The sequence below is a fragment of the Schistocerca piceifrons genome, chromosome 4 (genome assembly GCF_021461385.2).
Source record: "Schistocerca piceifrons isolate TAMUIC-IGC-003096 chromosome 4, iqSchPice1.1, whole genome shotgun sequence".
NCBI classification, from domain to species: Eukaryota; Metazoa; Arthropoda; class Insecta; order Orthoptera; family Acrididae; genus Schistocerca; species Schistocerca piceifrons.
The window spans coordinates 526,400,478-526,412,945 of NC_060141.1; the positions used below are offsets into that span (position 1 = coordinate 526,400,478).

The 12,468-nt window shown below is 41.7% G+C and overlaps 1 protein-coding gene across 1 annotated transcript in view; it reads left to right on the top strand.

Moving 5' to 3' along the window:
* LOC124795104 overlaps nt 1–12,468 on the top strand; it is a 600,254-nt gene that overhangs the window by 562,596 nt on the left and 25,190 nt on the right. The window contains exon 6 of the mRNA XM_047258952.1: nt 3,121–3,252. Within this exon, the coding sequence (XP_047114908.1) occupies nt 3,121–3,252 (132 nt within the window). The remainder of the gene's footprint in view (nt 1–3,120; nt 3,253–12,468) is intronic.

Below are 12,468 nucleotides of genomic sequence, written 5' to 3' on the forward strand. Positions count from 1 at the left end.
AGTGGCCGTGCGGTTCTAGGCGCTACAGTCTTGAACCGGGCGACCGCAACGGTCGCAGGTTCGAATCCTGCCTCGGGCATGGATGTGTGTGATATCCTTAGGTTAGTTAGGTTTAATTAGTTCTATGTTCTAGGCGACTGATGACCTCAGAAGTTAAGTCGCATAGTGCTCAGAGCCATTTGAACCATTTGAACTATTGTTCGTGGAAAACATATGTGATTCACGTTCCTACTAACAAATCTCGATGCATATCAAGCGTACAAAAGCATATCTTGAAAGACGGGTTGGTTATGGACGAACGCATGAATTTTAATAACATCCGCCCTATCTTGTAATTCTCAGCTCTGCTGTAATTTCCCTTGATTTTGAAGTGGTGAGATGAAATTCTTTACCTGTCGGAAACAAAATAAACGTCACACAGTTGACAAAGGTTACGATGGTATCATTTTCACTGTGCATGTCCGTTGAGCATTGTCATCTAGGAAAATATCTATCGTAGTGCGTTAGCGTGTCATGTATCACTACGAAAACAACGGTCAGTACGTTATTTATACTTTTTTGACTATTAATCAGACCTCCCTATGTTTAACTTCAAAAAATGGCAAAGAAAGGTATGCCCCTTATCTGAATATTATCAGATACACCGAAGAAACATCGAATGAAGAAAAAAAAAACTGCGACTGATTCTCGAACACGGATCAGCAGTTTTTCAGTCTAACATCTTGACCGCTTGACCACTGTACCGATATACTGTACAAAATATTAAAACTTGCGACGAAAAGTCAGACACGTAACAAAGTAAAATGAAAATAGTAAAAAACTCTGAAAATGCGCGTGCAATGGTAATTGATAATAAAATTAAATAATAATGGTACAAACAGGCTCTATAAGATAACTGTATAGTATCTCTGTGCTAATACATTATTCTTTTACTCGTTAACGAAAGAAACTAAAAAGACCAGCGTTATTACTCACTCTCCGTTCTAGTCTCGAAGCTAACGCACGCTAAAGCGGCCATTGTGCATTGTAAGTTGTAAATTTTAAATAATATATGGTAATTTATGCTGATTGAGTATTTTTTCCTTCGTATGTCTAGTGACCTTCATGCAGAAATAAAAATATTATTTGCAAGGTTTTCAGTACGCTGGATAAACGACAAGAACGGTCGAACAATCGACCATTCATGGCAGACATCTTGCGTAGGAAAAATTTCGTTATAAATTTCATTGCGTTCCGTCATCAACGGACGCATTAAAAGACTTGCACCATAATTATTAAGGAAAAGAAAGCGAATGTATTGTTTTATATTGTATGAAAGTAAAAACTGAGAACATTCCCCCGCTTCTCGGCAAGACGAAGAATATAACGTTAAGAAAAAGGGAAATACCTTCTTTCAGTACAAGGTTTCTTTAAATTAATTTTCACCACAGTAAAGATATCCTGCAGCAATACTTTAATGTGATAACACGACATACAATCCCTGAGATTATGTTTTTTTTATTCTTTTGTCAGTATGAACGCTCCACGTAGACTTTAGTTTTAACAAATGCTAAAAGTGTCTCACGCAATGCTCTATTAACAAGGCGGTGAGTCGCGCGCTGTTCAACAATCAGAGTTCAGAGAATTGTTTTGCGAAAGTATAGAGTCAGGTCCAACATAGTATCATGATTTTTTCTTGTGCTCTATTCACGCTCTTGCCGGGCGTAAATATCAGTAACGTGGTAAAATGTTACACTCTTTTCGTCACATTCGTTGAGTACACCGTAGTATACTTAAGACGGTGTGCAGACCTGAGCGGTAGCGGCACACGACCAATCTCGCTCTGCTAGACGCACAGAAAGACAAATACCCTAGCTACATCATGTAAACACAAAAACGTTAATAACCCGAACATTATTAACTTAGCAGCCGAAATCATATTAATAATAAACGTTTATTTTTAGACGATCTTTCTATGTGTAGCGTAGAAAATGCGATTTTTCGTCATCAACTTTGACCTAGATTTTTTTCAAAAACTAGCAAAAAAGTTGAAACGCATGTCTCTTCATTTTCAGTACAGATCGTTCTTGCAAAACGAATCTGTGACCCACGAGTCAGACCCTCCCCTTGCGAGTAAATCTGAGGAAAGCAATGGCATACTAACTCCAACGTGGCCAAGCGTAATAATGCGCCGTAGTGTTCCAACCAACCTTCGGATTGATGATAGCTTTGGATTTTTCTTAACAAACGCAATTGTTTCTTGCTGTCATTCTCTCACGTCTCCACGCCGACCCATCTTAATCCGCTGGTAACGTAGGTCAGTGGTGGAGGTCGACGCGCCCACATGGTACCAGTTCTACACAATCTTCTACGTTCCAAAGCGACCAGTAAGATCTTTTACGTTGGCTGACTAATGTTGTGTCCCTGTAGGTCCATCTGTATACACATGGTTGAGGGATCTCGGCTGTTAAATACAAAATGTCAAATAAAAAAACTTCAGCCGTCTAAATTTCCAGTTATTATTTTATTTGAGCAACTAGTTTCAGCGCTACTTGAGTCGGCAAGTGATGATCGAAGGGATCACTGTGTCAAAAAACTGCGGATACCACTCACTGAATGCTGGCCCCTATTTTGACTGGACCAGAGGTGGGGTTCTTCCTACACGTCGGTTAGGGGGCCTGAAGATGGCGTAATACAGCTCTGAAACTGGTTGCTCAGATAAAGTAACAACTGGAAATTTAGAAGGCTGTAGATGTTTTGCCGGCCGCAGTGGCCGAGCGGTTCTAGGCCCTTCAGTCTGGAACCGCGCGAAGGCTACCGTCGCAGGTTCGAATCCTGCCTTGGGCATGGATGTGTGTGATGTCCTTAGGTTAGTTAGGTTTAAGTAGTTCTAAGTTCTAGGGGACTGATGACCTCAGATGTTAAGTCCCATAGTGCTCAGAGCCATTTGAACCATTTGAAGGAGTTTTTACTCTGCTTTTTTAATATTATGTCTGGTGAGAAGCTAGACAGACAGCTCATAAACTAAGATCTTTTTTTGCCATATTTTTAAGGCGCCTTCCATGCATGGTTGAGTACTGTTACGATTTACAGATGTATTTGTGGCCTGACTGTACAGCTGTGTCCGGCGTGTGTTTGCAGGGCTACTCGTGCGTGGACCTGTTGAACGCGGGCATGCGCGACTCGGGCGTGTACTACCTGCAGATCCGGGGCACCACCTACTGGTTCCTCAAGGTCTACTGCGAGCAGGAGGTGGCCGACGGCGGCTGGACCGTGAGTATCGCCTCGCTCTCTGCCTGCCCGCCCTATAAAATATCGCCTCACTCAGCTCCTAATTGTCTTAGCTGACGACGCGGCGCAAAAAAGCTGTGCTACAGTAGCCTTATGTCCCTAGCAAACGAGACGTGTAAATTTCGACCGTATAAATATTAAAAGACGTTTTTGCGTGTTTTCACTGAAATATTATCTCTATCTGAGATGATGACCCTATTTACTAAGCAAAAACGTGTCTGATAGTCGGATATTATGCATTGTGGTCCAGAGTTGTATCAACCGTTTATCCTGTGTCTGAATATTACGACCGCCTAGAGTTAAGATTAAGCTGTAAGCTAAAAAAAAAAAAAAGTTATACATATTTATGGCCGCCAAAATTCCATTAGCACTATAGAATTGCTGTTAATTCGTGGAAATTGCATGTAACCTAGAAGCAAGAACTGTGCCTCCACATATAATGTATATTTTATAAGGTTGTTTCCTAAAGCGTCAACTAGTGTTAACCACAAAATTATCTGGTAATATTTTACGAGCTCGCCTCCACTGTCGAGGTCACCAGCTCGCAGGTATTCGACCAAGGGCAGCCATTTTGATACCTGATGGCGCTCTGAGTGATAACGTCCAGCCAGCTGGCTGTCCTCGGAGGATTGAGACATCCTTTTATCTCATAAATCCATTTTCAAGTTTTTGTGCAGTAGATTCCATCAAAATAGATTTCGGCCGGTTCTAAGCACTCGTAAAATCACATAACGGTAATAAATTGTTGAGTGTTGGCTGCTTTTGACAAATAGAGACATGTCACGAGATATACCTAGAATAATAGTGATATAATGTTACTTAAAATCCGTCTTGATGTGACGTAGCATGTGAAAGTTGCTGGATTTGGACGGGTTACTCCTGTAACTGAAATATCAGATCTGAAGATGGTTCTGAATGAACCGAAACTGGTCATATGAATAAAAAAAATTTGCAATCAAGACGGATTTTAAGTAACATTATAAAATCACTGATTGCTGTTATCCCATAAGACATTATGCCTGTTTTTGCAAAATAGTGATATAGCATACCACTTGCAGTGTGAGAACGAACTGGAATATGTGTAGCGACAGCACTGGCGGCGATATGTCACTGTACATGGTCCAGTACTTGTAGATGGTATGCTAGTGACTTTTCACTTAAATACTCTTGGTTTCATGTTTTTAATTCTGAAGTCTGACCAACAGCATATCATACGTCACGATTGTCTGATTTTAGGAATGTTTTAGGAAAGGTAAAGGCATGAGAGATGCAATCTAAGAGGAAAAAATGCGGTCAGAAGCCCATATTAATAAGGGAGTGAGAAAGTCATGCAGTCTTTCGCCACTGCTGCTCAGTCTATATGTCGTAGGATCAATTATGGAAGTAAATAAAAGACTCAGAAGCGGGACTAACATTCAGCTAGAAAGGATATCAATGGCGAGTTTCACTGATGACATTGCTATCCCAAGTGAAACTGAAGAAGAATTATAGGACATATTGAATGTAATTAACAGTCTAACGCGGAGACACTGTGGATTCAGAGTCATCCGAAGAGAGACTATACTAATGAGGAGTAGTAGAAATGAGATAAGTGGTAAAACGTAATATCAGAATTAGGGACCACGAAATATTCGAAGTGAAGGAATTTTGCTATCTTGGGAGCAAATAACATATGACAGATGAAGCAAGGAGGGCACAAACAGCAGACTGGCACAGGAAAAAATGGAGTTCCTGGACAAGTGTACTAGTATGAATTATCGATCTTAATCTGCGGGAGAAGTTTCTGATTCTGGAGCACAGCATTGTGTGAATAGACTGTTGGAAAACCATAAAAGTGTGAATTGCAAAGTAGTCATCAGGATTAGATGGAAGAAGAGGACTGAAGCGTTTGAGATGTGGTTTTGTAGGAGAATGCTCATAATTAAGTGGAGTAATAAGAAATGAGAAGGTTACCTGCATAATCGACGAGGAGGGGAACATGCAGAAAAGATTGGCATGACAGTATGATAGGATATCAATTAAGACAACTAAGAATAATTTCCTTGCTACTTGCGGGATCTGTAGAGCGTAAGAATTCTTGAAGGACATAGAGACCGGAATATTTCCAACGAACAATTGAGGACGTAGGTTGCAAGTGTTACTCTTAGATGAAGAGACTGACATAGGAGTGGAATTCGTGGCGGACCGCGTCATACCAGTCAGAAGACTGACAAAAAAAAGCGAATGCTTGACCTCGAACGAAAGTGTGGAAATTTTGATGTATTACACACCTAAAACATTTAAAAAGGGCTTCGCAGACGAAACTGTGCGATGTTGAAAGCAAAATAAAGGACTGTTTTAATACACAGAATAGCATCCAGTCTGGGTGAATGTTATCATTCGGATAAATTGTGGTGGCTATCACCCCCATGTTGCGCAGGCGGTAAAGAAAAGATGCGGTTGCGTATTGTGCAGTACTTGGCCACCCGCTCTCCATTGTTTTCTGCAACAACAAAAAAAAGAAAAAATGAAGCACAGTGCACAGATTTCCTAAATGCTTTTGCCGCATTACCGTTAAGCGAACTTTCCCTCAATGCTTGAACACAACATAACGGCAATATTAAATAGAAAACGCTTTCGTGAAGTTCTTATTTTGTTGCTCACCAAGAAAGTGTCTTCCATTTAATTTTACAGTAAGCGTGATCTGTAATGTTAATACAGCGGCCATAAGTATACAAGTATATCTCACTGTCGGTGCACTGACATCCCGAGATAAGTAATGTGGCAGTAGCATTCAGTGCGTGCATCAGAGTATGTTTCCGCCTTACATATAAAAATTTCATTTCAAATTTCCGTGCTTAAAATACCTGTTTCTGTTCGCAGTTACGATATCTTTGCAGCTATTGCCTCTACTCCGCAGTGCGAATGAAGATCCCTGAAAGCTAGCACCGCTTTTGCCAGCTTTCAAGCGCTAAGTACGTACGGCTGCCACAACACTGATTGATGGCCATTCCTGCCTAACACCGCAACAACACTGAGACGTTCCCTTAGAAATGTAAACTACACTTCCATCTTAGCCAAAAAGCTGAGAGTTTATTAGAATTGTAAACAAATCTGCGTTACCTGATACTGTGGCATTTATCCCCCATTTCAGCCCTCGTTTTGTGCAGTTTTATCTGCGTTGTTTGAAGGCTCAGGCTGCTGAAAGATAGAGAGCAGGCAAAATCAGTGAGCTACCCCTCAAACGACAGATGGCCGGAGAACATGAGAATGAAGCCGATTCTTGGTAAAGCGTGCATAGAGATCTGCCATTCAAGCGTCAGCATTGGCACCAAGAACATAAGTTTGATTATTTATGTGCACGGTTTGATCATGTTTGTGCAGAGTGCCAACTATGCTGATGACGGTATCCACACTTACGGCTTCCCAGTTTTGATTTCAGTAGCTCTAATTACACACTGAGAGCTTAGTTAAGGATTTCATTAAATGTTAGAATATATAACTTTGGATTGAACCGACCAATCATGAGCACGCCCGGAGGAGGGGAGGGGGACGGGGGCGTCAGGCGCGGAACTGTAGGCTAGCTCGCTACATGGTCTGCGACTAGTTTTCTGAGAGACAAAACTTACGTACGGAGGATGTTATGTTGTTTAGCGTTGAAGTGAATTGTTAATTAAAACTGCCTCTGGAACATTTATGAGCGTTTATATACGTCAACAGACTCATGTTACGACAGTTGTTACATACAAGTGATAATTATACTGTACATAGCGATCTTTGATGCAAACCGTAATACTAGACTGGCTTATAGAAAATGTTCATTATAACATTGTTTGCAGGTTTTGAGACTGAAGTAATGAAAAAATCACACGGCATCCCATTATTTATAACTTTTATTATCTTAGTGTCGAAATATTCCAACACGTTATTCCAAAGATTTACTGTTTAATACTTGCACGTTAAGATCTGTAGTCGGCGGAGAAGAGATCGAATGGGCACAACGAGACGTGCATAGAAGAGATGAGGTAAGCATACTTCTTCCAAGTCACGCTAGGAGACTATCAGGGGAATATGCTGTTCCTCCCGGAATGCTCACCATAGCCCTCCACACGCAACAATCCGCAAAGAACTACTTGCGCTCTTAGTATATCCGAATCAATAATGTGTTACGACAAGAACGTTCTACAGGGTGTTCCAAACCGATATGTTCAAATTAATACAGAAGACAGAGAACATCAAAACACATATATTTAATTATGGTACTTATAGTCCCTGACGGCAGTTTCTGATGCTAAGGACGATTTACACAGAGGGTAGTCTAGCACGCTAATTACAGCAGTGACATCCACAGGAACTGCTCGAATACGCGACCATTGGCCTATATGCACGCCTTACACCGTCGGACCATTGACTGTCGTGTGGGTTCGAAGATTTTTCTTATGTCGGCAGTGTTACCAAGAGCTATGGAAATTCTAGCGACAAGGTATTCTTCTGTTTCCACAACGGCTTCACACATCAACTGAGGTGACCTGGATGGCCAGGCCACAGGGCCACGTCGGCCAATCCATCGTTGCCGAAGTTGGCTCTTAGACGATTCCTCACAGCAGTACTGAAATGGGCTGGCGCCCTATCGTGCTGCCTCTGCCTAAATTTTCAGAGGTACGTCCTCCAATAGCTGTGCCAACAGATGTTCTACAAAGATTCCCCATCGCGCCGGAAATACATCCTTTGTCTAGCAGTCTAACATCCTCGAGCAGTTCTGGCAACACATGTTCCACAAAGATTCGATATCTACGTCCGATGAGGCGGATTGGAAGAATGTGTGGTCTGCTCAACAATGCCGGCTCACACATCAACACCAAATCTTTGTTGATGAGCACGAGGTCGAGTACCTCGTGGATTCCCATGTGCCCAAACACGCGAATTGTGGACATTTGAATTTCAGTGCACATTCCCAGTCAGTTAAACGGACACAACAGCTTTCCTCAGCACCTCGTAACAAAATGTTCCCTAACATTACAAGTTAACTTCAGAGACCATATGTTCCTTACCGAAATGCATTAATTTGAACGAACAGTTCCGGAACACCCTGCATATCTCATCCTAATTAGTTACATAGTTAGGAGGGGATAGGAACTGCTACAACAGGTCGCCGCAGACATGCGAATCAACCGCGCCAAGCCCACTTTAACTGCCACGGAACTACAGAGTGTCCTAGAAATTCCTGTACTCTTATGTTAAACCATTATAATGTATATTGGAGAACTCGCCTATAAAAGACTACGTATGTAGCAGATCTGTATGTACACCGTCGCATTCTAGGCAGAAATCTATGCGTCTCCATAATATCCTTCACATTTTGTGCAGCGTCTCAGTAGCTATGCTTCGAAAGCCTCTATAATTTTGCGTCATTCTTCATTAGTCCTGTACTGACGTTGATGAACATGTGACTTGATTACTTCCCGATATTGTTGAAACACACTCAGTGCAGTGGCCTCGAAGCTGTTCATCACGGACCTCACACCCCCGAATACAGTGCTCTGGAGCTCCTTCCTGCTGAAAACACACACGATCACTGATTCCTTTGTCTTCGAACTGAGGTATTAATCACATTTGCAACTTGTCCAAATAAGAATTTACATTCAAGTAAACTTCAAAAAAATAGGCATGAGAAAGGTATCACTTGATACGAGTATCCCGACCCATACCAATCACTGGGTGCACTCCGTTCCAACTCTTGCACATAATGGGAATTTTACGTAGACCAGCAAACCACATTTCTCCTGCGTGAGCCGAGATGCATCTCACATTCATCAAAAAGTAATATCCTTTACGGAGTCATGGTATTTGCAAATTGTACGAACAAAGCACAGCAGAATGTAACTGACTACTCCATGCTATTGAGAGATAATTCGTTCAGAAACGTAGATCAAAAACCTTTCGTTTTCAAATCATTTTAATGCGTCATGCGTTGTTCATCGCGGTACTTGAAATTCAACTGCTCTTTTGCCAGTGGATTTCATAGGTGACCGTTCAACTTACTGAGCAACGGTGAAAAGTCAAGAGGGGTATGGGGATTTCTCGGACGTCATCTATAGTACAGCACATTCGTGCCAGCCTCCCATGAAATGGCAGGTCGTGTCACAGGTGTTGATACTCGTATGTTGTATATCATATCACAGTATTAACTCAGTTTAATCTTTCGGGTTTTTTTCCTTTTGCATGTAATCCGAATCCAACTATTTGGTTCCACGTCTCGTCACTAGGTTTTTCTCACTACAAAGAAAAATCAGTTCCTTCCACAGGCTGAGGTTAAACACGTGATAGTAGAACAACATCCAACTGTAAGCACTGGTACAGTTGCTAAATAGTTTATTTACAGTTTGGTTTTGTTGTGCTATAGATCGCAGAACGACTACAGCATGCGGTCAGTACTCAGGGAGCAATCAAGACGCATATAAGCCTTTTTCTGTTGTTTCTTTTTCTTTCACCAGTCTTCTGACTAGTTTGATGAGGCACTCCACGACTTCACCTCCTGTGGCAAGAGCAGTATTTGCTCCTTGAGTCCTCAGTTACTTGTCGGATAGTTTTTGTGCTCTACCGCGCTCTCCAGTACCATGGAAGTTACTTCGTGATATCTTATCCCATGTCATATCTTCTTTTCCCTTCTTCTTGTCAGCGTTTTCCATATTCTCCGTTCTTCGCTGATTCTACGGAGAACTTTCTCAGTCTTCATCTTCAACCTTGTCTTCCATCCGGTTTAACCCCAGCACTTCCTTCTTAATCTTCGTTCACAGCGTCAGAACTGTACCTCTGGTGACCTTACCTTTCCAAAAGTCAAATTGATAGTCATCTAATGGATCTCAGTTCACTTTTCCATTCTTATGTCTATCATTCTTGTCAGCAACTGTGATGCATGAGCTGTTAAACTGATTGTACGTTAGCTTTCGCACTTCCACTTCCATCTTCGGAATTGAGTTGATGATTTTCTTTCCGAAAGTCTGATGGTATAGCTCCATTCTCATAGATTCTACAAACGAACTTGAAAGGTCATTTGGTTGCCACTGTCCCCAATGATTTCAGAAATTCCAAAGGAATGTTACCTATTCCTTCCTTCTTATTTGATCCTGAGTCTTCAAAACTTCCTTTAAACTTGAACTGTAACATTGGATCCACATAGGCTCCATATTGACTCCCATTTCTTGTTCCCCTCTTAGAGACCTTTAATGTACTCTTTCCATCCATTCATTTTCTCTTCTGCGCTCAAATATGCCGGCCGGAGTGGCCGAGCGGTTAAAGGCACTACAGTCTGGAACCGCACAACCGCTACGTCGCAGGTTCGAATCCTGCCTCGGGCATGGATGTGAGTGATGTCCTTAGGTTAGTTAGGTTTAAGTAGTTCTAAGTTCTAGGGGACTTATGACCACAGCAGTTGAGTCCCATAGTGCTCAGAGCGCTCAAATGTGGACGCCCATCACAGTCTTCATTTGCTGCCATTGCTTTTAACTGTAATGAAGGTTGTTTTGGCTTTCCTGTATGCTGAATCTGTCCTTTCGATTGACCAGCTGAAGTATTTCTTCGGTTACCCAAGATTTGCACCTATGTTTACACCTATGTTTGTCTGACAAATATCTGTGACTTCCTCTTTGCACCTATGTTTATACCTATGTTTGTCCGACAAATATCTGTGACTTCCTCTTTAACTGACTCTCCTATTGTGGTGTTCACTATCGCAGTATCTGCAGTCGAAGACTTCAAACGCACATCAGCATATCTCAGTAGTTCAGTATCCCTTTCCACATTGATTCTTCCAGACGATTCTCTTTAACTTTAGCCTATTATCATCAGTAAATTGTGAACTCTATATCTGGTCCTCAGTATGCCTTGCAATAACTTATTTTGCAGTCTCTCTGTCACCATGATGTAATCCAGCTGGAATCTTTCTGCGTATCCAGGCCGTTTCCATGTATATCTGTGATTTTTGAATAGTGTATTCGCTGTTACTAGCTGAAATTTACTGTAGTATTCAGTTAGTCTTCCACCTCTCTCATTCGTACTGATACTCAGTTAGTCTTCCACCTCTCTCATTCGTACTGAGATTCTTCCAGACGATTCTCTTAAACTTTAGCCTATTATCATCAGTAAATTGTGAACTCTATATCTGGTCCTCAGTATGCCTTGCAATAACTTATTTTGCAGTCTCTCTGTCACCATGGTGTAATCCAGCTGGAATCTTTCTGCGTATCCAGGCCGTTTCCATCTATATCTCCTTCTCTGGTGATTTTTGAATAGTGTATTCGCTGTTACTAGCTGAAATTTACTGTAGTACTCAGTTAGTCTTCCACCTCTCTCATTCGTACTGCTGAGCCCATATTCTCCCGTAACTGTTTCTTCTATTTCCTCCCCCTTGGTTACAAGACTTTCATCTCCTTTTACATATTGTATTACTCATTCCGTGTCCTCACCTGTATCTCTCCATCAACTACTTGTGATGTCAGCACGTACCATATACCTGAATTATTGGTTTTGCTGTCGATTCTGACGAAAAAGATACTATCACTGTTCACAGTATCTCACTCTCTGCGCAACCTTGTTACTCGTGACGAGTCCTACTTCCGGTACATAATTTTCTGCTTCTGTTGATATTACGGAATACTCGTCTGAACAGAAATCGTTGTCTTTTTTCCATTTCGCTTCGCTAGCCGCTATATCTAGACTGAGCCTTTGCGTTTAACATTTCAGATTTTATATCTTCCCTACCACATTCAGACTTGTGACATTCAGCTGTCCAACTCTTACAGTTTTAAAGTTTAGTCGGTTATTCAGTCTTTATCTCGTGGTCACCTGCCATACAGCAGACTCTTCTCAGCTGAATGAGACTAATCCAGAATATTTTTCCAGTTTAGAGACCATCACCAATCATTTTCAGTTACAGGTCACATGTCCTGCTGATACACAAGTTTTAATGCAGTCGTTTCCATTGCAATCTCCATTCTCAAGATGTTGACCATTTCTGATTCTTCGGTCTTTTAAGGGCAGTTTCCCACTCCACGGGCGAGAGGGTGCCGTGAAACTCTGCCCTCTGACTCGGCCGTTGAGAGAAAGAGGGTGACTTCTCATGTCGAAAGTCCTCGGCCCCCACTGCTGATGTTGTTCATTCAAAGTTTGAGCAGCCGCTAGTATTGACTTCTAGTTCCAGGACGTCTTGATTATAAGCCA